Source organism: Saccoglossus kowalevskii, chromosome 9 (assembly GCF_978046115.1).
Source record: "Saccoglossus kowalevskii chromosome 9, keSacKowa6.1, whole genome shotgun sequence".
In the NCBI taxonomy this organism is placed as follows: Eukaryota; Metazoa; Hemichordata; class Enteropneusta; family Harrimaniidae; genus Saccoglossus; species Saccoglossus kowalevskii.
Window position 1 is genome coordinate 32,817,581 of NC_140649.1, and position 26,863 is coordinate 32,844,443.

The window sequence follows — 26,863 nt, forward strand, 5'->3', positions numbered from 1 at the left end:
CAAATGGCCACAGCTTATGCAAAGATAAATACACTCGAGGCTCGTGACCTCTAGTCAAAAATGTTTTTTTTTCAGCAATGTCACATTTACAAATTTAGCTGAAAATAAAAATAAAGTACATGTGAATGAAATTCCCTGAGAATAGTCTCAATTATAAGTGTCTGAAATTCTAAAGTTCACCGTAGGAAACCCCGGCAGTGACGTCACGAGTCGGCCATTTTGTTCCTCGTGAGTGAAAAGTTACGAAGTTGGGCTCATGTGTATTTGTAAGTATTTGATATTTGTCTTAGTAGCCACCGATTTTGTGGCATTATTTGATAATTTATCTATTGTGGTCGGTACTGTGTGCTATTGTCGGGTTGTAATGTTGCTTGAACCATTCAGATCATGGTTAAATTGTTGGATATTATAAGAATCTCGCCAAGACACTTCGCTGTTTGCATTCCTGTCCTACATCATGGTTATGCTGCCACTGAATGTTAGTGTTTCGCGTGCGTTACTATCGTAGTTTGTTTTAACTTCTGTTATCGCAGTGATTGTATAATACTAGCGTGTTATCTAGGTTAATATCTAACATAACCATGATGTGAAAGGCATAATCAACGTTTTGTGTGATTATACCGAGTGATGGCGTACTGACTACCACTGGCATCATGACAACAAGCACACACAAGAAAGCTTGCCCATTCACTCAGTCACAACGTACACGTATTTGTGTGCACAAGAGGAGCAATTAGTTTAGTGAGGAGATCCTTGCCAAATATTGACTCTTAATATCTCCTGTTCACTTCTCGATCCCTATTTTGTTTACATTCTAAAAATATTGTCCAGTTGCTATATTATATTCACATTTGAGGCAGTTATAGGTATTTCAATGGAAACATGAATTATATCTCGATGCTTTTCATCGAAAGAATAGTTAAAATGAAGTCTGGCTGTATGAATATTGTTTTGATTCCACAAACACCCAAGTGCAATATTTCCGGAGGACATAGTTAGGATGTAGAAATTAGGTTTAGTCATTTCCTGGTTATTGCTGTATATTGCAAATTTTAAAGTGTTTATGAACAATGGCTATTTTGGAGAAATATCTGTGCTATCATGAGCCAGCACAGAGGTCTATTTCTTCAAATGTATTCCTGCCACCATTACCTTTTGCTCGTCATTGATTTGTCAATGTATCACAGTAGAATACTTTTAGAAAGTCCACAAAAACATTTTCCATGCTGGTGTTAGATTTTCGTTTCAGATGATATAGATTCTGTTTTCAAAGTGTTTTCGTTTGTTTATATTTCTTTGCCAAGTAATCAATTTGACAGTCAGCTTGAAGAATCAAGCAACACCTTAGTCACCACATTATTCTGTGATGAAATTTTGTAAATTAATATATCACTCTTAGAGTTTAAAAAAAAATTATCTGCTATCGATAAAACATTTTAAAACCTATTACCAGCAGGAAGTCACCACACCACAAAATAAGTTGCATTTACCAAATCTTGACTGACTTAACTTCATTCAGCATGTGAAACAGATTCAACGCGAGCTTTGCAGACAATAACAATTTCAACCCCCATCTATGTGACTTCGTTGTTGCTATTCAGTGATTTGTTATCAATCTCAGTGTAGTTTTTTGCTTTAACCATGGAACTATAAACCACAGGAAGAACAACAAAACTAAGAGGATTAAAAAAACCTTGTGTCTTAGTTTATCTTACAGTGCTTTCGCTTTTGTTTCCACAACATTAGTCATACTCCATGTTAGTTGCCGTCGATACGCTCGTATGAACCACTTTGATGGGAACAGAAAATTTGAAGAAAAATTTTTTTTGCATCTGCGCAGTAAAATATTTCATCCACTGCGCTTGCGCAAACAAGTCGGTTTGCAGGGTGACCTTCAGTGTACCAGAAGTCGTGCAACGGGTCGGAGTTTAGCGAGTTTTCATCATTTTCAATGTAGTTTTTGGATTACTTTTTGTTTTTTTCAACCCTCGAAAAAATAAGGTTGCGAAAGTTTGCGAAACATGTTTGTTGTAGAGGTATCTCGACTTATTCCGTGTTTCCCTTCGATCACCGGAAGTGGCAATGTGTTTTTTTTTCCTGTTGAATGTTGCTCATTCATCAGAGTTTGTGTTGGCGCTATTGTTTTTTTATGCTATAACCAAAACAACTCGATTGCGTGATCTCCCGAAGTCGTCCGATTGACTTCGAAAATGACTGATTGTCGGAGATTAACGTTCATTTACGTAAACTGGCTTATTTTTTAATGCGACGAAATAAACAGTCAAAATAAACATTTAACATCGCGGCATAGTTCAAATGAAACAAAGTGGTTGTTCTTTCTGTGGTTCATAGTTCCATGCTTTAACAAAGCCATTGCTAAATTATTTCATTGCCACAGCAATTATAAGAATGGCTGTTGCTATTCTAGTTTGTGTTTATTCATTTGTTTGTCCAAATCAAACTTTTTTGAACAATTAATCACATTACATAATAAGCCTGTACAAAGAGAAATCCAGACTTAGTGAATAATTATTTGCATATTGATTTAGTTATCCAATACTTGTGTAAAGGGATCGAACCCGATGCTAACATTTGGCACTCAGAATTTCTGACCAAAACAAAAAGTTGCTGGACCAGCACTATTTGTTTATGATACACACAGGATGTCAGCCACTGGACCATCATTCTCATGTCTTTGCTGGTTTCCTTGCACAGTAACACACTTAGAAAATTAACACAGGCACCACTATTCAAAATCAACAAACTTGTGACACAGGCCTGATGTGTTTTTATTTTAATCTCCTGTTGACATTCTGACTAGATCAAAATAAGTTGTACATTAAGATAATGCAAGAAAAGGCAGTGATAAACAAACAGAAGGAAGTTTTACCATTGCAGTTTAAATCTGAAGAATTTGTTGAGTTACAGAAAACCTTGCTGACAGGGATGCGTCAAGCTGTCGTTTGTTTAATTTACACACAGTCCCTCTATACACTTGCACTTAAGACAATAAGTGTAGTAAGCGTCAATGACTTGTTTATAAAATCCAGAACCTACGAGTCAGTGATCCAAGGAATACTTATTTATGTGGTTTACCAGCATTGCATTAGTTAAGAAAACAGAGTTAATTTTTGTTCTCACTTTGGCCATCACAAACTAAGAACTTTCATTGAAAAACAAAAATGGTCGACAGGCGAGAGTTCAATGATTCAAGATGCACTTTATTATCGCAATCGCATTTAAAATGCATATCTATTCATTTTTATCTAAGCAGATTAATTTTACATTTGAAAAATTTATAATAAAATTTAAGTAGTTAAATCAGTAACTCGTGAAAACACAAACAATAATTAGCTCATGAATATTTATTAGTGACGGGAACTTGATCCAGGCATGACAGAACCCTGCACCAGAGGTAATATTAAGATTCTTCTAGTGTGACATACTTGCTTCCTATTTATTGAAATGTTTCTCAAGTCACTAAAAGATAGACAAGTTTTACTGATAGTTGATACAACCAGTGGTCATGGTGGTTCTTTTGTAGCCCAGGTTAATCAAATTAGAAAATACAGGGATTATCACCTAGATAGTGCAGCAGACATTCTGATATCATTTGTTGTTTTCCAGAGTTTCCCTCTTCTATGTTGCTCAGACTATGAATATTATTAATCTGAATATAGTCTAAAATTTCCTGTGCCCTTCATGTAAACATGTTAAATTTTTTTTTCAGAATCATTAAAAAACATTTACCATGAATCCTGAGAAGCTACAAAGGTTACAGGCACAAGCTGCCCAAGTGCGAATAGGTGGCAAGGGGTCTGCCAGGAGGAAGAAGAAGGTTGTACATAGAACAGCAACAAATGATGACAAAAAACTTCAAGGTTCACTCAAGAAATTAGGCGTAAATAATATACCTGGTATAGAGGAGGTAAGGAATTGGTATCTCAAAGTATTGGCTTGTATGGTTAAACTTTAACTCCAAAGTCATCTTTTTACCTATTTTTACAAAATAAACTGGTGTTCAAAGGATTAACTGTTCATTCAGTAATTACTGTTGTCGCTATTTGTTTCATACACTGAGCTCCCTATTTTTATCACAAAATAGTCCCGTTTATAGTCTGCAGAAAATTGGGACAAAAATAGAAAAAAATGTTGACTTAAATTTTGTCTGTTGGCTCTAAAATTGGGATACATTTTCAGAATATTAAAAAATGTAAGAAAAAAAAATGTAAGAAAAGTCTGTTGGTGAAAAGGCTAACCGACAATACTGTGATTTAATTGATTGACAAAGAGGTTGTGTTACAAGCAATGTTGCCAGTAGGCTGTTGTCTAATTTAGAGACAGTATTGCTTGCAACATGGCCGTATTTACAGCCAATTAGCTGATATTGCATGTTAGGCGTACAAAACAAATTCTGGGCCATACTAATGATTTCTCCTGAAAGCAGTGTTTTACACGGACCATTTCAAGCATAATGGCTACAAAGGACAAGTTTATATTTGTTCTGTGAAGAAAGGTCTCTTCTATAGTAGATTTTTCTGTACAGTGTATATTATTTGTCTGAAATGTTGACATATCATAAATTTAGATCCATTTCCTGTAAAAAATATTATGCTCAGTTTTCCCGAACTTTTTACAGGTTAATATGATAAAAGATGACGGCACGGTGATACACTTCAATAATCCTAAAGTTCAGGCTTCTCTTGCTGCAAACACATTTGCAATTTCTGGTCAAGCCGAGACAAAACAATTAGCGGAGATGCTCCCAGGAATCCTTAATCAATTGGTGAGTGATTCATTTTTGCAAAGTTTCTGGTAAAGTTATTTTTTTCTGCAGGCAATTTCAATATAGCAGATTCAGTGTCTCGTCCAACATTTGATATTCGTTTGGAATATTGGGGGGGGGGGGGGGTAGACCACAAATTGTGTGTACTGGCAAATACAATATACTGTGGCGATTTACTAAACTGAAAATGGAAATTGCAAACAAAAATTCTGTGTTTAAAGAGTGTTAAAATATATCACAATGAAAAGCTGATATTAACTAACGACTCTCAATGGTACTTTTGTTACTGAGGTATTGGCAGTCTTTAACCAATCTTGAGATGAGGGAAGGGAACAAAATTAGAAGAAACTGTTACAGTCAAATTTCATTTCCATGAATTGGAATTTTGGTTATTTTGTAATAAAATGAACATCTTTATATTGATTTTATCTGTGTATAGACATGTATTTCCTTGTCAGTTGTTAACACGTTTCATTTATTGCAGGGTGCCGATAGCTTGAGTAATATCCGCAAACTAGCTGAAAAACTGCCAGTGCAGGAAACTGCTGAAAGAATATTACATCCTTCAGATGACATAGATGAAGACGATGAAGATGTGCCAGGTATATGAATAACAATTAACAAGTTCCTCTTATTTCTGTTTATCAAGTCTGCTGTTTAATTGAGATATCAAGACTCTCAGGAATTAAATCAGTTCACAGTAAATAAAGTTGAAAAATATCAGATTATGTAGAAATAATTGCAGTATTATCCTAAATCCTCCAATACATAAACCAAGATTTTTGAGTTTGTGCTGGTTTATTGAAAAACAATTTGCTTTGACCATGCACTTGCACTATAAAGCAAATGCAGTTATTCTTGCATGTTTATACAATATTGTAACAAATAATATTCCACTCATTTCAGATTTGGTTGAAAATTTTGACGCACCATCAAAAGAAGAGGCATAGAAGAGAGAGGGGTTGTCTTTGATTCGTGGGGAGGGGGCTTATTGTATGACTGGGAGGGGCAGTATGGTAAACTTATTTTGTAGAAAGTGTTTTTGTTTTGTACAGCTTAAAAGAAATCTCAATTCCGATGACATTGTTAATGTTGCGTCGTAAATTTGACATTCAATTTGAGTATCAAGAGTACCTATTATGTTGAAATATTATCAATTCTCCTGGGCACAAATTGGGTATATGGGTTCATTGTAAAGAATGTCTGCCTGTACTGTTCACAATAAATTGAATGAACCAATGATGGTAATTGTGTTGTAACTGTTTCTTTATTATGAATAATGCAAGTTAAATAACACCTACTGGTTCTATCAGGCTTGTTGAATCCAGTGCATGCAATTACCCGGTACCTGCAATCCTTATTGGTAAATTGTACACGACTATCTGTGGATGTACATGCCCAAAAAAGTGGTTTTTGAATAGTTAGATGTGTTATCAGTAGCTTTCTGACACACAATGAGTGTTTCTAAACATTTGAGTGGTTTGTCTCCACCCCTGTTTATTTCACAGATTAGTCATTTGCATATGAATGTGTCAGACACAAGGTCACACAGCCACTGAAAAAAAATCATTGATTTTGGTGTTTTCATCTGCCAATTTTTATTGAATTATAGCTATCCCATTCCTTTATTTTTGACTCCCATGTGTCTGTGTGTGTCCGACTATTCCACTGCTATCTCAAGAACCATACATCGGTTTTTGATGAAACTTGGTGCATAGATGCTTTGGGCCAATGCGCAGATTTGATTAGGTTTTGGTAAAAATCCATGCTTGTTAATTGCATAATTTGCATGATAATTAGCTAATTTTTAGCTGTTCTATGACTTCCACTGATATCTAAAGAACCACTCATTGGATTTTGATGAAACTTGGTACATTGATGCTCTGAACATGTGTGCAGATTTGATTAGTTTTTGGTAAAATTCTGTGCATATTAATCACCTAATTTGCATGATAATTAGCTGATTTTTAGCTGTTCCATGATTGTTCCACTGATATCTAAACAACCACTCATTGGATTTTGATGAAACTTTGTACATACATGCTCTGAACTAATGCTAGGTTTTCATTAGTTTTTGTAATAATCCGTGGATACTAATTACCAATTTACATAATGATTAGTCAATTTTCGGTTTTTCCACTGATATCTCAAGTACTAATCATCACATTTCAATGAAACTTGGTACATATATGACACTGCACAGACCTGATAGTTTTTATGGTAATATCAGTACATATTAATTACCTAATTTGCATAATTAATTTTCAGCATTTGATATAAGTAGTTAGCATTACATTTCAATGAAACTTGGTACTTACATACTCAAGGACTATGCAGAGATTGTTTCCGATAAATATTTGTGCATATTAATTACCTAATTTGCATAATTAATTAATTTTCAGCATTTGATATAAGTAGTTAGCATTACATTTCAATGAAACTTGGTACTTACATACTCAAGGACTATGCAGAGATTGATTGTTTCCGATAAATATTTGTGCATATTAATCACCTAATTTGCATAATTAGTTGATTTTTCAGCTTTTCCACGGGTATCTAAAGTACTAATCATCGCATTTCAATGAAACTAGGTACATAGATCCTTTAGGACTATGCAGAGACCTGATTAGTTTTAGGGTAAATAATTGTGCATATTAATTAACTAATTTGCATAATTAATTCTCAGCTTTTCTACTGATATCTAAAGTACTAATCATCACATTTCAATGAATCTAAAATTATGCAGACCCAATTAGTTTCCAGTAAATATTTGTGCAATTAACCAACTTTCACACTGATATCTCAGGTATTAAACATCACATATCAATGAATGTACATGGATGCTGTAGGACAATAGACAGACCTGGATAATTGTGGGTTAAAATCTGTACATATTAATTACCTAATTTGCATAATTAATCAATTTTAAGCTTTCACACTGATATCTAAAGTACTAATTATTCCATTTCAATGAAACTTAGTACAAAGATGCTCTAGGACAATGTACAAACCTAATTAGTTTGGGTAAAAATCTGTTCATATTAATTCCCTAATAAGCATAATAATTCATAATTTTTTGGTTCTAATCACATTTCAATTATACTTGGAAACAGATTTTCTGTTACATTGCGCAAACCTCATTAGTTTTACACTCAAATCTGTTCATATTAATTTTCTGATTTGCATAATTAGTTTTCAGCTAAGTAATTTCGAATTATATTTAATGTGTCTCCAATACTCTCAGCACATGGGAGTTCTTTCTAAGTTAAGCTAAGTCAAAAAAATCTTGGAGTATTTGTAGTTCGTTTTTTTTCTATCCAATCATATGAACAGAAATAACCGAAAAAGAAAAAAAAACAAAAACATCCAAGACGAGAAAATGGTTTGGTTCGAGTGTAAATCTGTGCGTCAAATGAGGTGCATTTGCAAAATCTTTTTACACCCACCCGACAACCAACTGCTACGCAATACTACTGTCCCATTATCAATTTGTATTTAATGGTGAATGTCGTCTGACGCCATGACCAATGTTTATCAATTAAGTTTCAGTGGGGGGTTTGGAAAAAAACTAAAGGAATTAAGTTTTTTATCCGACATCGATCTTTTGACGTCGTCCCTTAGTCATTTGCATATGAATGTGTCAGACACAAGGACACACAACCACTGAAAAAAATCATTGATTTTCGTGTTTTCATCTGCTGATTTTATCGAATTATAGCTATCCAATTCCTTTATTTTTTGGTTTCCAAAAGCCTTGCACATTTGGATGCCCCTACACATGTTAAAACAGATCTTGATGTGAAAACAAATTGCTTGTGCAGATAAACAAGCTTGAAAATCTTTGCTGTTACTTCATAGACGTTTTCTAGGAGTTTGTTTTTCAAAATACAAGGTCTTTAACAAAAAATAACGTATACTTATTGTCGTCCAATTAACACCAAATTTTTACAGCTTTAAGGTGACAATGAGAGGAACTTGAATGTGTCAGACAAAAACGACAAATTTTCAGTATAAAATTTATTCATTTTTTAGACTTGTGAAATCAATGTAGTTTATTCACAAGGGAATCTAGGACCAATTGGACTTGTACAGACTCCTTAACAAAATGCACAATGTTGCTGTATAATGGTCAGTCTAGGTATGTGATTCAAATTAGTTGCACTTTATAATCCTGAATGCAGGTTGAAATTTTCCCTTCAAGAGTCCGTTCTGAAAACATGAGTGTTGCAATGTGTTGCAAAGTTGTACAAATGGATCCACACACTGAACACTGTTACCCATCAACAGAGACTGCATACCGGTAAAATACATAAAATGATTTCGTAAAATACAACAAAAACATTGTCGATTGAATATTCATATGCAACCGAACACTTTCACAGCCATCAAATTCTTGAATGTCCAGTGACTTATCGAGCCCCAGTGACGTATCGAGCTGTTGTCCTTCACCCTCAATGTATTCTGCTGAACACAAGTCTTGATATGTGAAATGTATGCGTGTCCTTAACTGCCTTCCAATTCATATTTCATTTCCTCTAAAGATTCATTGATCTTTTCCACCGTCTGTGCCAGCCTGCAATACAGAATGTCATAGCCAATTAAATCATCTTACATTTCACAAAATTCCTTATTCTGGTACCCTCAGATGCGTTGTGACTCTATTTGCGCATGCGTACCGGTAACCTACATAGCAATGGGTGTATAAAAAATAGTTTAGGCAATCAGCTTTCAGTATGCGAACAGATGTTGACACATCAAGTCTGAGTATATTTTTTTTGATAATCAGGTTGCATAGATTACTGTAAAATACTTAATTTTCACTTTTTGTTTTGCTGAAGGGATGATTCATTGATTATAAAATCCAGCAAATATACATTTTTTCTTGTATTAAACATTCAACTCGTCAAAAATCAGTGAAAATAAATTCCATACAAAATGGCAAAAAAATATTTTCAGTGAAAATAAATTCCAGCTAAAATAAAGTATTTTACAGTACTGTATTTTGCTGTAGTTTTCATTGTTGCTGTTTCTTTAATTCTATAAAAGTTGACGAGAAAGCATGTTTTAAACATGTTAATCTAAACTGTTGGTGACAATTCATCCTTTCAAAGCACACAATAATACGTTAGCACAAGCAGTAACGTTTATATAGGCAATGGGTGATGAGCCATTCAAAATTATGTCAAATTATTTAAAGTTGTGCAAATTATTGACATGTGCAACTTGGTGTGGTCACTAAGAAAATTAGGCTTTATAGAATACATTACTGTTTACAGTCTATGTCTGAATACCAGCAATATTTTTTAAATATTGTACCGATAATAACGGTTATACAATACTTGTTGGAATATCGACATGAACTCTTTTAAAAGATTATGTGAGTGAGAAAGTGTTCATCTTCAGCTGATTTTCCACAACAAAATGCAATATGGATTGTACGTTAGAATCTAGCCAATCAGAGAGCCCTTTCCAGTTCATGTACATACATAGACGGCAAATAATTCTGTGTCACTGACTGGCTGGCTGTTTTTAGTACATTGCCATGGCAACTAGCATGTGCAGACTGAACCATAAGTACCTGTAAGGCCCCAAGCACTCTAGACCCATTCAATATAATTATTAGATTTTTCAAAGACTCACTATAATAGACAGCATTTAGTATACTGTAAAATACTTTATTTTCACTTGGAATTAATTTTCACTGAAGGAATGATTGAGTGAAAATAAAATCCAGCGAATATACCTTTTTCTTATATTTCACATTCAGCTCATCAAAAAACAGTGAAAATAAATTCCATACATAACACCAAAAAAGTCTTTTCAGCGAAAATTATTTCCAGCTAAAATAAATTATTTTACAGTATATGGATTGGTAGGTATAGCACATATACCCTTCACCTCAACCACCAACACTATGGATTGAAGGATTTTACCTTTGTTTAAGTTCAGGAATATCACGAGCACCAATCTCATCATGTGGATGATCAATTGCATTTTGTTTTGCAAGCTGTAATGCGGCAGTCTGCAAATAAACATAAAATCAAACAAACATTTACCGATAACTTAATAATTTTAGACAAACACAACTGTACTAGGAGGAAATTTTATCATCACCTTTTAAATTGAAAGGTACCGGTAAGTTTTTTTTTCTTATTTTCATAAAAATTGAATTTTCTTTCATTTTATTTTTAAATTTCTGACAAAAACTTGAAAGTCGACTGTAACATTTACATTTTTAAGTGAAGGTTTCAATTGCATTCACTGCCAGTATAAGCTGATATGTGGAGAACTCAATGTAGATCAGTTGGTAGGCACATGGTTAATTGACGATTTTCCGTACAACTGCGAGATCTCAGGAATTGCGTGAAACGTCTGCCGCAAAAATCAAAAGATTTGATTTTGAACTTGAATTTTTTTATTTCGTTGCTTACATCAAAAGGCAGATCTCTAACAGGTAAATATTGCGTTTAAATACCCTTACTTCATTGAAATTGACCTTCATCAAATGTGTACAGCACATTATTAAGCATGGAAATATCCCCTAAAATACTTTTGCCTTTGTCGAACCCCATGCGATGTTTGTCACCACTACGACGCTATGACCTTTAATTGTTCTGTTTTTTAGTTTTATTTCACGCATAACGCGAAATCTCGCAGTGAACAGAAAATGGTCTATTAAAGTTAATAGCTCATATTCAGTGTGGCAATGTACAGTACTGTCTGGGCATACTGAGGTAACTCAAAATTTACTTGGATTAAAGCTAGCTTTCAAAATTATCATATTTCTAAACTACTGTAAAACTATTTTTGCTGAAGGAATGATTCAGTGAAAATAAAATCCAGCGAATATAGTTTTTTTCTATATTTTACATTCAACTAGTTAAAAATCAGTGAAAATAAATTCCATACAAAACACCAGAGGGGATTCGGTTTCTATTAGAGCATGTACACATGTGAGAAATGATGAATTTTTGGTTCTCAATTGTTTAAAAAGAGTACCCAGTATCATGATGGGTAACAAGTGCATACGAGTCTCTGTTCAGTCAAAGATGTAAGAGTGTGTCATAGCTCATGTAATCAAGCCCACTTCTGAAACATGGATGTTTTCCATAAATCTGAATATTTTGTTCTTTGGCCAACAAAATAGTCACTTGTAGGACAGTTGAGTTTCTGGCTAAAATCTTGACTAGTTACTTACCAATTCTAGTTTTGATTTCTCTTCATCTTGTAACAGTTTTATTAATCCAACCAGTTCTTTCTTGTCACAGTTCTTCAACTGTGTTTGAATTTCAATAATGGCCAAAGAGATTCGGTTAAATTCTTGTGTGACATCGTGTACAGATTGACGGTATTTCAGGAAATCATAATTTGGTGCTGATTTGAGGTATTCTTGGTGATGTCTGCGGAGAGTGTGAAAAGAAAATTAGCACTCAATTAATATATTTCCTGTGAGAGGATTGAGTGTGAATGTAGCCTTGGATGCAGTCTCACAATGAGGAAATAATAAACTACCGGATAACATACACAGAGAAGTTCAAAAAGAATATGGTAAATGGAGTTCATTCTGTTTTACTCACAGAAATTATGCGGACAATGCTCTTTATCATATAAATACCATTATTTTTTTCTGCCTAAATGCTGCAATATATATATATATATGTTGCAGGACATGTTTATGTACTTTTCTATAATTTCTTTTTCAATTTGATATAACTTTCACCTGGCATGTTATGATCAACATTTTTGAAAGTGAAGTTATGTAGGTTTAATTTTGTGTGAAGTAAACATAGCTGACCTTGGGCGTTTGTATTAATAATGCAAAATATGTAATTAGATATTGCCAAACTAAATGGTAGCCATATTTTAAGGAGTGGGGGTATTGCACTGCACATGTTTAAACTTCTGGTAAGCAAATAATGGTATTTTACACACATTTTATACGTCACTTGACTAAGGTACTAATACTTAACATACTGATGCGTGACAACCACTACTCGTTAAATTTGAGCAAAAGATTGACCATTAGAAATACTATGAAGATGTCTCCATAAAATTTGTGATTGCTTTTTTCTATTAACTGTAAGTGTGTGTTTGTTTTCTGTAAATTTCCCTATAGAATTTTTTCTTCTGAACTCCCTTTGTAGAGTTGTAATTTTAAAGGATGGTCATTGTCGTGCTTTGTCATGCTCAGTAATGTTTGTGTTATTTGTTGAATCTGAATGGCTTGTGTGATATTACTAGAATCATAGCTTGGCAGTAGAGAAGTGCTGTAACGTGAGAGTAATGTTATAATAGAGTAGGCTACATTTGTATTTACATGTACTTGTATATACATAATTTAACCTACCCATCAAAGACTCTGTATGTATGAACTCTTTGCTCCTGGAGAACAAAAACTTTCTTGACAAGATCTTGAATATTTTCTTCACTCTGAAACCATACATAAACAGTCTAAAGAATTAATATTTGTGGCCATGCCCACAGAACAATACATAATGATCTATGGTATACGCAATATAGGTATCTACTAATATACTATGTAAGCTCAAACACCATAGTGTAAATTGTAAGAACAGAGAATGTGACACGTTTTTATGGTTACATCCTAGTAATGCATGAATTAGGGACGACGTCAATAGATCGATGTTGGATAAAAAACTTATTTGCTTTAGTTTGGGGGTGAGGGGGTTTTGACCTCAAAAGGTTTCCATCCTACAAAAATTATTTTATTTTTTAATGAAGTCAAAAAAATCTTGGAGTATTTGTAGTTCGTTTTTTTTCTATCCAGTCATAGACAAAAATAACAGAAAATGAAAAAAACACACATCCAAGACGAGAAAATGGTTTGGTCCGAGTGTAAATATGTGCGTCAAATAAGGTCAATTTTTGGGCATGGACCTAGAGCATGCGCAGAACCCAGAAAAGTAGTTTGCGCATGCGTATATTCCCCTTCATTATTACAACTAAGTGCTATGCCATACTACTGTTCGATTAACGATTTGTATTTAATGGTGAATGTAGTCTGACGCCATGATCAATATTTATAAATTAAGTTTCAGTGGGGGGGGGGGTTTTGGAAAAAACTAAAAGAATTAAGTTTTTTATCCGACATCGATCTTTTGACGTCGTCCCTTACTTTACCACAATTGCTGTTATATATTACAGTGAATATACCCGGTACTTCCATGCCTCTGGAAGCTGTATTTCTAGGTATCTGAGATTTTTGAAAGTACATGTACTGATATCTTGAGCTTATATATAAACATTTATTATCAGTACACAACTACAATAATATCACATTGGCTCACATATGATGCAGGTTCTCTATGTTGGAATTTCTATAATTTTTAGATATATGGAACCCAAATACAAAATATGTTGATTTTCTGTTAATGTATTAATTTCTACTCTTAAGAGGTGAAATGCTAGCCTCAGTCCAGAAATAAGTATTTGTTACACAAAATTGAAAATAAATTTAGCATAATTTATTCTACTAATATTATGTATAAATAGATCAATTTGAATTTTATAAAACAAAAACAAAAAAACAATCAATAAAATATGCATCCAAACTTAACACACTCACATGGTTGAGGTTGACACACCAATCATTGCTATCTAAAGACTAGCATGAGTACTGGTTGCTATTAAATATTACCCTCATTTGTTTTCATGTTGAAATTAAAGTTGGTTGGTCTGGGCACATTGCCCAATTCTTATAATGCTTATCAAAACATAAACCCAAACTTGCCTCAATAAAGTTTATAGTATTGACATTTCACTTATTTTTCAAAGTTTTTGAATTGTTTTATTTTTTATTTTCTTGTTAACAAAACACTGTATTATTTTTGTTCCAAAATGCCACCCTACACTTTATCTCTAGTTTAATACAGTGAAATGGATAAAGTTGTACTTTAAATTATAAACATACTTACAACAATTTGTAAATACTATGAGGTTATTATGAGGATACCGAAAAGTATGGACGAGGACAGTACAGCGGGAGTATCGATCAACGCGCAGTGGAGGTCAATGCGACTTCTTTGTATAGGATCAGGTCAAACTTTGGTGGCTGCCATGTTTGTTTTTATTATTAGAGGAACCTTACACGCATAATCGTTCCATATTTGGAATTTACATTTCTTAATATGGTAGGGTGAAAATACCCAGTGCAATACTGTTGTAAATTATAGGGTTACGGTGACAGATGTATAATAATGATCATTACCTTTCATTCAAATTCAAATATTCAATAATAATTGGTCTGAGAGCTTCAACTGGTCTACGCCTATAATGCATGCACATGCCTTCAAGTGACATAGCAACTGTGATTGCTTACTTATTAAAAAATGAAAGGCTTGCTGATTGGATTGTGTTGAACTAGTTATCAATATTTGACTGAACTTGTGATTGTGATCTTATCACCTTATTGTTTCTGGATTGCTCAATTTACCAGTAATTTATAAAAAATAATATTTATAAAACATTTCTAATAAATATAGCTTAATGCCCTTGACTGCACTTGCCAAACAGAGGAAGGTAACTGTTAACCACAATATTACGTAACTTTCAACCACCACCCAACCCCAACCTATAATTTCAAATCGTCCATCTACAATATCACACATTTGTGTTGAGATAGTGACCTGAGTGGACACAGTCATGATTCCGATTCGATGGGGCCTTTTACTGTACATTTCTTTCATGGTCGACACATAATCATCTGAAATGATTCTCGGTATAAACAGTTATGATATGAAACTACCGGTAATGTTCGTACACATGTACTTACCATGACTTGCAGGATTAGTCAACGAAACCAAAACAAGGTCACAGTATGTGAATGACCTGACAATCAACAACATGCGCAATGACCTCGCTTGACCCTGCGTAACCTCTCCAACATGGCTGCGCCCATGGCATAGTTGTGCGAATTGTTAACCAAAAAGTTACCGTGTTTGTATTTTTCCGTTACCAACCGTCGAGAGACAATTCTGACAGAAGTTATATACTTACTGGCATGTGTTTATAAAGCGAACCGCTTCAACAGATTTTTCATTGATTTTATCAATTTGATTTGTTGGGATTTTTACAACAACATATACGATCGTCATGGGAGATAAACTGTCATACGAAGACATACAAAATGCCTTTTATAGTAATCTAAATGGGACAACGCCGTGCGAAGTCAACATGGTGGTTACAATCGCACCAGCGTCTATTTTGCTTCGAGCCGTTGTAATTCCATGGATATTTGGAGGGTTTCTGTGCCTTGGTCTGTGGTAATTATCACCACCCCCTCTCTCCCGTACTCAATCACAACATGTTTGCCGCGGCTGGAACCTGGAGGGAATGTGACTGACCATGAAGTTAACAATTACTAGAAACTCGGGTGTTGATTTTTCCTTTGTCTTATTTTATATATTTTTTTTTTCTAAAATCTTTTTCATTAATTTTTTTTGTTATATCCAATTTTTGTTTTACCCCACCCCCACCCCCATGGCACTGCGAGTCTCTAGTGATAGTCAACCCACCATTTTCAATTTGGCTTCAGCATATATCATATATGCTGTAAAATGAGCTACATATATATACTAGTACCTGCAAGTCTGTTGCTCTTGGTTTTTATATACGATTTTATATGTATGTTGGTATCATACATCTATTCATCTATTCCATAATGAATTGCTATATACATCTTTTGTTTGTATTATGTTACAGGGGTAATTACATACTGGACTATCTCATACTTGTGGTACCATTAATGTTAGGTTTTACCATCTTGGACATGTACCATCAAGTGATTCTTATAACTCTTCTCTGTATCGTTATTGGACTCTTTGTAACCGCAGACTATGCCTACAACAAACCACCCGCAGCATACAGGACATTCTCAGAAGTATTACAGTTGAATATTGCCAGCAAGAAACCTTTCATTTCCAATTACAGAGCTTATGCAAATATTGCTACAGCTATTGCAATTCTGGGTGTAGACTTCGTAATATTTCCTCGAAGGTTTGCGAAGACTGAGACGTACGGTTCTGGATTGATGGATGTTGGTGTGAGTGGCTTTATTATTGCCAATGCTATTGTGTCACCAGAAGCCAGGGGGAAATACAAAGAAGTAAGGTACATGTCACTTTTATGTGTTGTTGAGAGGGTTTCTCCCTCAAAACCAATAGCCAATCCTAAGAACCTCTGTAATAAACTTATATGAATGATTTGGATGATGAATGATAATGAATTGAAATCTTGTCTGCATGTGTAAATCAATTATTATTTATTATAGTGGATTTGATGTTGCACTCCGTCACATGCTAAGATCTGTGAAATCTACATCACCACTTCTAGTACTTGGACTAGCCCGACTTCTGTCGGTGAAAGCAACTGATTACCATGAACATATAACAGAGTATGGAGTGCACTGGAATTTCTTTTTCACCTTAGCAGCTGTAAGGGTAAGAACTCAGCTACCAGAACTAGTACCGGTAATACATGTCCTTCAAAAAACATCTAAATATCTGCACCAGACCTGTCACATTTCCATCCCTGTTTACATTTTTCTTTTTTTTTTATCTGAAGCAAACATACTACAGGGGTAAGTAGAGCATAGGGATTTCATTGTAAAACAATAGTATCCATAGGCAAACTTTTCTCAGTAGATTTAATATTGCAAATCCCCCGGTGGCGAGCTATTTTTGGTGTTCACACATGTGCCAATAGACTTTGTTGATGTTTTACATAAAAAAAAGAAAAATATTGCACAACCATACAATTTTTTTGAGAAACTTTGGACCAGAAACCATGTTCTAAATAGACAATCTTACACTAGATAAGATTCATCATCTGTATTTGCAAACACACATTTTTGTTTCCTTAATTGATACACTCCAATTTGAACAAAATGTGACCACCACCAACCCCCAACTTCCTCTCCTCAAATACATTAGGGGATTTAACAAGCAACAAACAAATTTGCAGAGCAAGTTATTTTTTTAATCTTTCCTGACTGTTTAATCTTCTCATCTTTCCAGGTATTATCAACACTTTGTTTAACATTCATCAGTGTCAAAATCAGCTGGGTGATCTCATTGGTTGTTGCCATTGGTTACCAGTATCTTTTGACCAATCATGGCTTAGAACACTTCATTCTTCATGGTAGTGATGGCAAGGATACAAGAGAAGGCTTTCTCAATGCCAACAGAGAGGGCATCATCTCCTCACTGGGATATGTTGCTCTTTATTTTGCTGGAGTACAGCTTGGTCGGTTCTTTTTTCAACCAAGGTGATTTTCATTCATTGTTGTTTAGATATCAATTAAGCACCTGGAACTACACTGACATCTATATTTATTAAATAGTGTAAAACAAAAGAATAAAAAACTATTAATAATGATCTCTCTTATATATTTTGAAATTAGAATTATTAAACAGGCTTCTAAAACCCCCTAAATGCTTAAAAATCTATTTAAGACTTGCAGTCCCGCACGCCACCTACATGTTACTTTTTGGTTCAAAAAATGTCCTTTAGATGAAGAACTACTATTAATTTGGGTTCAGCTGTTCAAAGTTATTACTCACACATGCATTCACCAATTTCTTTTGAACAAACACAGTAAATATGGTCAACCAGCAGCCATTCTGGATGTAAAAATATCCTAAATCCTAGTCTTAACATGTCCTCTACCTGTTCAAACTTAGTAGGATGGCTATACATATTGGGCTGCTTGTGCACATTATTTTAGTGGGATGCTTTTCAGAATGACCAGCTGTTTATTTTTTCTCTCTACCTTTTTGCTGTGAATCAAATTTAAGTTACTGTGTCAAACTATTTATATGAATTCATGAATGTCAAAGTCACTGCAAGGGTCAATAGCAATGATTTGTAGTTAGTGGTAACATTATGTTCAAATAAAGATGTCAACAGTTCATGATTAGGAAAAACATGAAATATGCAAACAAAAAACAGAAAGACTTAAATTTGTAACTTTTCAATAAAGAAGAAACATTGATTCCATATTAATAAAATTAGAAAAATTAAAAAAAAACATTGTACTGTTTTAGCAATAATCTGGTGGTACATTAAATAAAAACATTGTGCTTCATTAGCTCCACAGATACATTTAAAAAAAAAACTGTTTTAATTACAGGTTCAATGTTTTGGATTGGTGCAAGGCTTTCCTTATTTTATGTGTTGTAAACATTGTTCTGTGGATATTACTCCCCATCAGTACAGAATATACACATCCTATTTCAAGAAGAGTTTGTAATCTATCGTTTATTGTTTGGTCGGTAAGTGTCACACCTATGGCCATACTTTTCACTAAAATTGGTCATTATTTTCAAACACTTAAGGAGGCTTATGGTAATTATATGTAAATTGTTTGTATTGACACATGTTTGGGTTTTCAACCAATATTTGTTCATTATTTTCAAGTTGTTTTTTTGATTAATAGAAAACAACAATCAATTTAAATTGTATAATTATATGTCTGTCTGTAAGATGGAGTGTGTTATAAGTTAGTGGTATTGCCTTGGGTTTTATATCATATTTTCTCTGTTAGTAGTGCTTGCCTTATGTCAATTACAGAGGTTTTTCAGTCACAATAGGGAATATTTTAATGATTCAGTACGCAATAAATATGATTTTTTGTTTAATAGAGAAAATACAGTTTTGAAAAAATATGAATAAGTAAGGAAAAATTACACAAAGAAAAAAAATGGTTGTTATCCTTCTTTTCCATGCCTAAGATTTAAGTATGTTTGAAAATAAGCTTCTTCTATAATATAAAAGACAAAATCTCAGAAAGCCTAACCTTTTTTTTTTTCGAGGGGCATTTAGCTGATTTTGATTCTGTCAATATTATGAAAACATCAGAGAAAACACACTGCTGAATATTTTAGTGTATGATACATTAGTCCAAAACACATGACCCAAACACATATAACAGTGGTGGCTCACATACCTGACCTGAAAATACCTGATGTGTACCATTATACACAATGTGAAAGCTGAGTTTAACACTATTAATATTTTTTTATGAGAGCGGGGGGAGGAGCTTCTGTGAAAGTGCCTCTTACATACACTATTGTGTATACTTTTCAATTTTGTTTTGCTTCACAGTTACTGTACTGTATACACTTGCTTACGGGTTTCCTCTTAGTTGATCTTATTACCTTATTTGCGTCAGAGATGGGATTTATACGAAATTCAACTCCGAGGACTAAGGACCATAAAGGTATAATTAATTAATTATAATGACAATAATGACACAAACAATATTATTGATACCCCACCACATCCAGATTTTTTGATGTGATTGGTTACATAATTATACCTGTTACACAGAAAATTAAAAAAACTGTCAACAGTTGGAAATGAAATCACCAAAGGTGTCCTGTGAATTAAAGCACACACCCAATTCTTGATCTGCCCATATCAAATTTTGTGTTCAGCAAGGTTTCTCAAACATGTCATGCTGCAAAGCAAACAATCTCAGTATATGAACTGCACCATCATTTCTCTAAATGTAACAGAATATCTGTGTGTGTCGACCACAATACTTCAAACAACATTTTTTTTTTATATATTTAGATGATCCAAACACAGCCACAGTTCTACAAGACAGCAAGTATTGTCTGATTGCATCCATTAATAGAAATCAGCTTCTGTACTTCCTTCTCGGCAACGTAATGACTGGGATCATAAACGGTATCATGAAGACCATTCTGGAGCCACCTCATGTTGCATTTGTTGTACTTTCTAGTTACATGTTTATACTGAGTTTTGTTCATGTCATTTTGCATGCATTGAATATTACTACTAAGGTCTGGTAGTTGAGTAATTTAAGGCTGGTATATTGAAAGAATTTATTTTTATATCCTTGTACAAGTTTGCTCAAGTTAAAATGTTTTTTTTTTTACATAATAGAATCTCTGTATTCATAAAAAAATAGATTGACTTGACATGAAACTCTTATAGCGTGATGGGAAGAGCTTTATTTGTAACTTAGCAGTTTTACATTTATGGACTGAGCAAATCAGTTCAAAATGCTGTATAAATTAACCCCCCCCCCAAGAAAGAACATCTCAGGACCAGAACATTTTTTTAAAAGCCTGCAACAGGTTATAGCAATCTTCTTATGAATGATTCTCGCATGAGATTTAGCGCCATCTAGTGTTCAGTGTTTGATTTGTTGACTTCTAGAAATTTAACAATTACTTGTCGCATCAATTATAAAAATTATGGTTACATTTCTACTATAAGAAGAATGTAAAAAAAAAAAAACTTGAAATTGTTTTCTGGGATTATAACACAGAACAGTTGTCCAGACTAACACCAATCACTTTAGTACTTTGAACGCTTCAACCTATCAACTTGCTATTTTGAATACAGAATATTGACCAAAGTATCTTCTGAGAAAATAAAAAGAATATGTCTATCAGTGGGTACATATAAATGCATATTCAGCCTTCAAACTTGGACCAGATAAAGCCACTCTGCAGTTTTAATTTTTTACTTGTTTTTGTTGTTGTTATGGCTACCTTAATGACCCCAATCCAATGTATTTGCTGCTAGTATGAGTAGATTGATTGGTGCCCTGTAATAGAAGGAAGGCACACTGCTTGCAGCGCTTTGGCCATTGAATGTGTATTTTACCACAGCTTTCTTAAATCTGTGCACAAGGGTTAAATGCAAGCCATAATTGGTGAGCAAAATTGTTACAAATCAGCAGAATTGTAACTCACCAAATCAGACAATTACAATTTGCATCCAACACTTAATATGTTTAAACATTCCTTTTTTTCAATATTGCCATGCAGTATTTGTTCTGTTCGTACCACACGTGGTTACATAAATTACAAAGGTGTTGATGTTGTCAAAATTGGTAATAGTTTAATGATTTGGTATACATCAAATGTGATTTAGGGTTTATGTGATAAAATAAATACATTATATGTAATTCCATACAGCGTTTTGAAGAACAAGCTAAATAATACATGGCATTGACTTTTTTTTTTATCTGGGACTATTGAAAAGGTCAGGCTCTTATTTTTTCCATGCCGAAATTTTACCCACCATTTACGACAAGGATTCCTCATCTTTTCCTCTATTCTTCCTGACCATTTATAAACCCACAATACTGGTAAGTAGTAGTAAATTGACTTCCCTTTGTTGTAATATGACTTTATGTCCACTTGTATAGAAAAGCTATACGTGATACCTCCCAAATTACTTTTTCTCCTGAAAATTTCCTAAAAAGAATACATTTTTATCTTGTCAGGAAAAAAAAATCTTTGAACTCAAAATTCAAACAACTTAAAAAAAATAATGAGGTCTTAATTTGGACAAAATTTTCTGGATTTTTTTTAGGGCAAAGGTGGAACTAATTCCCTGAGCAGAAAAGTAAATTAACAGAAATATTTTTCCGGGCACATGAAACTTTTCAAAAAACAAGTCATTGTCAATGACACGTCCCCGTTCCGTTCATATTTGAGTGACATATACATTCAAAGCAGATCATGACCGAAATGCACCTGCATATGTACAACACATTGTGCTAAATCTGAACAAAATCCATCCATGCATGACTGAGATCCGGTTCTGGAATTGTGAAAATATGTGATTTTGATGCATTTTCGGCCTTAAAATGGCCATCATTCCGCTATTGTTAAGCAGATCATGAAACAAATGCACATATCTATTTGTGACATGATGTACCATGTGTGTGTGAAGTTTGAACTTGATCAATCCAGAACTGAATTCTTTAACAAAATGGCCGCCAGTCGGCCATTTCGAATTTGATCCGAAAAAAAAAAAAGACGTGCATCAAGGTCCTATTATGTTTAATGTATGTACCAAATTTGAACAAAATCCATCCATGCATAACTGAGATACGGGTCCGGAATGGTGAAAATGTGCGATTTCAATGCATTTTCGGCCTTAAAGCGGCCCCCATTTGGCTATCGTTAATGAGATCATGAAACAAATGCACATACATATTTGTGACATGATGTACCTTGTGTGTGTGAAGTTTGAACTTGATCAATCCAGACATGTCTCGGATACGGATCCAGAACTGAATTCTTTAAAACAAAATGGCCGCCAGTCGGCTATTTCGAACTTGATCCGGAAAAAAAATGACGTGCATCAAGGTCCTATTATGTTTAATGTATGTACCAAATTTGAATGAAATCCGTCCATGCATAACTGAGATCCGGGTCCGGAATGGTGAAAATGTGCGATTTCAATGCATTTTCGGCCTTAAAGCGACCGCCATTTGGCTATCGTTAATGAGATCATGAAACAAATGCACATACATATTTGTGACATGATGTACCTTGTGTGTGTGAAGTTTGAACTCGATCAATCCAAGCATGTCTCAGATACGGATCCAGAACTGAATTCTTTAAAACAAAATGGCCGCCAGTCGGCCATTTCGAACCCGATCCAAAAAAAAAAATGACGTGCATCAAGGTCCTATTATGTTTAATGTATGTACCAAATTTGAACAAAATCCGTCCATGCATAACTGAGATCCGGGTCCGGAATGGTGAAAATGTGCGATTTTGATGCATTTTCGGCCTTAAAATGGCCGCTATTTGGCTATCGTTAATGAGATCATGAAACAAATGCACATACATATTTGTGATATGATGTACCTTGTGTGTGTGAAGTTTGAACTTGATCAATCCAGACATGTCTCGGATACGGATCCAGAACTGAATTCTTTAAAACAAAATGGCCGCCAGTCGGCCATTTCGAACCCGATCCAAAAAAAAAAATGACGTGCATCAAGGTCCTATTATGTTTAATGTATGTACCAAATTTGAACAAAATCCGTCCATGCATAACTGAGATCCGGGTCCGGAATGGTGAAAATGTGCGATTTTGATGCATTTTCGGCCTTAAAATGGCCGCTATTCGGCTATCGTTAATCGGATCATGAAAAAAATGCATGTGCATATGTCCCATATAAGGTGTGATGTATGAGTGAAGTTTGAACTTAATCGGTCCATGCATGTTCAAGATACAGGTGATCACGGACGCACGGACGCACGGACGGACGGACGCACACAGGGCAAAACATAAGTCCCCGTTTTCGGACTGCGTCCGAACGGGGACTAATAAGTGCGGGGTGCAGACCTCCCAAAAGATGTAGGGAATGGGCAAAACTATCAAATATGGAGGGAGTTGAGCAATTCCCTGGTCGGAGTGAAACAGCTCTCAATTTCACCTCTTTTATATAAATTGGCCAGTCCGTACTATAAAATGTATTTTGTCATGAAGATTTTTAAAGGTACATGACCCCATCCCCGCGCAATCACGACAAAATTCGGTTTCTTTGAGCCGCCATCAAACGAAGTCATTTACATTCCTATTTATAGAGGGCGATGTATGTGTCGATGTCCTTTTGCCAAAGACTTCTTCGTTCTGATCTCTGCATTTATACACAGTCACTCTACTACTTCAAAACCATTTGCTCAAATCGTTACAGAAAGTAAGTATGTAAGTATGCTACCTATATTTCTTATAAGTTACTTGGCCCCATTATATCCAACGATTTCACCGATGAAACATGGTTAAAAGTGATCAAGTCTGAAACATCAATTTGTTGTGATCGTGTCCTGATTCATTTTTAGAAAAATGTGTTGATAGCTTTACTAATGACAACATGTATGGGTTTGAATATTTTCTGTGTTGTTACCTAATGTTTGATGTGAGTCTCTCACCAGTAACCACCTAAAAATTGAATGTGGTTGCCATTACAATGTGGCTAAAGAAAAGATCAGTAAACTCTATGATGGCAAGTATGTTGGAAATGAACAGCATTTGTCTTTCAGAAGCTGAAAAAATGATTGATAAATTGTATTCGATTAAATATAAATTTGAATTTCTTATTCAGAGGATTGTTATGTGTCAATAAAATTATTATAAAACTAAAGAATGTGTAAAACTTGCACTCCAATCATGGTGTAATACTACCTCCTGTCTGGGATAAAATCACTGTCAAAACTTACAATCCAATATCCGATCCTGAAACTATACTGATTTTCAACATAATGTGTGTTTAAACAATGCTAGCTTTGCATTAGCCTAATTGTAATGTTCTTAACAAATCATTATGAAACATTTTATGTAAGGGAAAGGGCTGGTTTGTTTATTTATTTAACCAAAACGATGATCTAACACCTGGTTGCTAGGTGCTATTGAGCATGCCTGCATAATTAATTATAAGACAAAACTAGGTCAAATATCACAGCAATACAGCAGTAGAACACTACACTGATGTTACATTGTCACTGTACACTACATGAGTGCTACTATGCTATCAAAGAAGGGTCATATCAAAACCAACGACTACCTAATATTGCCTACTTTATATCATTTGTTTTATTTCAGTTAAAACACTGGCAGGAAAAGATATTTGAAAATAGATATATCTGTGCTGTATCTTGTAAGATTGTATACCAAGTGCTATGGAAAAATCAAGAAACTATAGTCATTGTGCATATCATCATTATGGAAACACTTTGTGAGAAAAGTCGTTACCATTTGCGTCCCCTAAAACAGCATATGCGAATACATGACACTGAGAAGTTTCGTCCTTGTGAGTTATGTGAGAAGAAGTTTGCCTATTTACATCATCCTAAGCAGCATATGCAAATGTATAATCCCTCTCATTGTTGTGAGTTTTGTGGGAAGAGTTTTAGTCATTTAAGTACTCTCGTGCTACATAGACGAACACACACCAATGAGAAACCTTATCATTGTGAACAATGTGCGAACAGATTTTCTCAGTCATCAAGTCTTAAAAGGCATATGCTAACACATACCAATGAGAGGCCTCATCATTGTCAGCAGTGTGAAAAGAGTTTTGCGCAGTTAGCTACTCTTAAACGGCATTTAGAAACGCATACATATACCCAAGAGAAGCCATATCATTGTGAGCAGTGTGAGAAGAGTTTTTCCCATACAAGTAATCTCAAACTGCACATGCGAAAACATAACAATGATAAGCCTTTTCACTGTCAGTATTGCGAGAAAAGATTTACACAGTTATGTAATCTCAAACGGCATATCGAGTCACATACTAATGAGAAGCCATATTGCAATTTATGTGAGAGAAGTTTTACTTCCGCCAATAACTATGAACAGCATATGCGAACACATCCCAACGATAGACCTTATTATCCTAAGACATTAGAATACTTTAAGAGATTTGTTATGCATAGCAATTCAAAAAAAAACATTAAAATGGATCTAATTAGAAAAAAACACCAACTCAAGAACTTCACATACATACATTCAAATCATCAAAATGTTATTGAAACATCAAATTCAGTAACTCAGTTTGGCTGTGATCAATGTGAGAGTATATATAGTCAATTATCTAGTCAAAAACACTCATTAATTATTCACAAAGGGGAGGAATGTACATATACCTGGGAAACAATAAATGATAAAAAGCTATTAACTGTCACACTTAACACGTATGGAGACAATTCATGTAAGAAAGATCAAAACCAAATGTTTATTGCACATGCTGGATTTATTGTTGAGAAGCAAAGATATGATGAATTGACAGAATTCAGATTATACAGTCACAGAATTGATAAGAAATTTCAGTTCTTTTAATTAACCAGTTATAGCATATAGAGAAACATATGAATCACTGTGTGTATTTTATTTTTGCATTGTAATGTTATGAAATTTAATGGAAAATGTTGACCTAATATTATGCTTAAATCCTTTTTTTTAAAAACACCTTCAGAATGTGATGATGAACTGGTATAAATAAAAATTAAATGCTTTAATGTACTTATTTTATCTTGCCCAATTATAATTAGATAACGAAAAATGTATATATTCTAGTGGTTGCAATTATAGTTTTTGACTCTCATGTGCAAAGCTCACAATGGGAGTCTTTGCAGTTAGTGTAGTGTGTGTACAGTATGTGTGTGTGTGTATGTGTGTGTGTGTGTGTTCGTCTGTTCCACTGCTATCTCAAGAACCATAGATTGGTTTTTGATGAAACTTGGTGCATAGATGGTCTGGGCCAATGCACAGATTTGA

General features: G+C 34.2%; 4 protein-coding genes across 4 annotated transcripts; 3 read left to right on the plus strand and 1 right to left on the minus strand.

The window, feature by feature from the left end:
- Positions 1 to 189: 189 nt before the first annotated feature.
- LOC100372723 (transcription factor BTF3 homolog 4-like) lies at positions 190 to 6,034 on the plus strand. The gene is made up of 5 exons (XM_002734807.4): positions 190 to 266; positions 3,731 to 3,928; positions 4,640 to 4,786; positions 5,271 to 5,388; positions 5,693 to 6,034. The coding sequence occupies exons 2-5, from the start codon at positions 3,752 to 3,754 to the stop codon at positions 5,734 to 5,736; spliced, it is 486 nt and encodes a 161-aa protein (XP_002734853.1). The 5' UTR covers positions 190 to 266; positions 3,731 to 3,751; the 3' UTR covers positions 5,737 to 6,034.
- A 2,754-nt stretch (positions 6,035 to 8,788) lies between these two features.
- On the minus strand, positions 8,789 to 15,662 carry LOC100372573 (required for excision 1-B domain-containing protein-like). The gene is made up of 5 exons (XM_002734806.4): positions 15,579 to 15,662; positions 13,134 to 13,216; positions 11,985 to 12,186; positions 10,720 to 10,808; positions 8,789 to 9,359 (listed from the first exon to the last, which is right to left on the minus strand). Exons 1-5 carry the CDS (start codon positions 15,579 to 15,581, stop codon positions 9,290 to 9,292), a joined length of 447 nt encoding a protein of 148 aa, XP_002734852.2. The 5' UTR covers positions 15,582 to 15,662; the 3' UTR covers positions 8,789 to 9,289.
- Positions 15,663 to 15,689: 27 nt separating this feature from the next.
- LOC100372873 (glucosaminyl-phosphatidylinositol-acyltransferase PIGW-like) lies at positions 15,690 to 21,783 on the plus strand. The gene is made up of 7 exons (XM_085503417.1): positions 15,690 to 16,068; positions 16,508 to 16,915; positions 17,076 to 17,244; positions 17,821 to 18,071; positions 18,936 to 19,077; positions 19,910 to 20,024; positions 20,381 to 21,783. The coding sequence occupies exons 1-7, from the start codon at positions 15,899 to 15,901 to the stop codon at positions 20,620 to 20,622; spliced, it is 1,497 nt and encodes a 498-aa protein (XP_085359543.1). The 5' UTR covers positions 15,690 to 15,898; the 3' UTR covers positions 20,623 to 21,783.
- Positions 21,784 to 24,193: 2,410 nt separating this feature from the next.
- On the plus strand, positions 24,194 to 26,608 carry LOC146739162 (uncharacterized). The gene is made up of 2 exons (XM_085503826.1): positions 24,194 to 24,295; positions 25,190 to 26,608. The coding sequence occupies exon 2, from the start codon at positions 25,310 to 25,312 to the stop codon at positions 26,423 to 26,425; it is 1,116 nt and encodes a 371-aa protein (XP_085359952.1). The 5' UTR covers positions 24,194 to 24,295; positions 25,190 to 25,309; the 3' UTR covers positions 26,426 to 26,608.
- Positions 26,609 to 26,863: the final 255 nt, after the last annotated feature.

Excerpts from the sequence above, each read along its gene's own strand:
- LOC100372573 (XM_002734806.4), bottom strand. Across the intron at positions 12,187-13,133 it reads ACATACAGAGTCTTTGATGG|ACATCACCAAGAATACCTCA; the intron begins GTAGGTTAAATT and ends CACTCTCCGCAG. Across the intron at positions 9,360-10,719 it reads ATTCCTGAACTTAAACAAAG|GCTGGCACAGACGGTGGAAA; the intron begins GTAAAATCCTTC and ends TCTGTATTGCAG.
- LOC100372723 (XM_002734807.4), top strand. The coding sequence starts at position 3,752 with ATGAATCCTGAGAAGCTACAAAGGTTACAGGCACAAGCTGCCCAAGTG. Across the intron at positions 3,929-4,639 it reads ATATACCTGGTATAGAGGAG|GTTAATATGATAAAAGATGA; the intron begins GTAAGGAATTGG and ends AACTTTTTACAG. Across the intron at positions 4,787-5,270 it reads CAGGAATCCTTAATCAATTG|GGTGCCGATAGCTTGAGTAA; the intron begins GTGAGTGATTCA and ends CATTTATTGCAG.
- LOC100372873 (XM_085503417.1), top strand. The coding sequence starts at position 15,899 with ATGGGAGATAAACTGTCATACGAAGACATACAAAATGCCTTTTATAGT. Across the intron at positions 16,916-17,075 it reads GGGAAATACAAAGAAGTAAG|TGGATTTGATGTTGCACTCC; the intron begins GTACATGTCACT and ends TATTTATTATAG. Across the intron at positions 20,025-20,380 it reads GAGGACTAAGGACCATAAAG|ATGATCCAAACACAGCCACA; the intron begins GTATAATTAATT and ends TTATATATTTAG.
- LOC146739162 (XM_085503826.1), top strand. The coding sequence starts at position 25,310 with ATGGAAACACTTTGTGAGAAAAGTCGTTACCATTTGCGTCCCCTAAAA.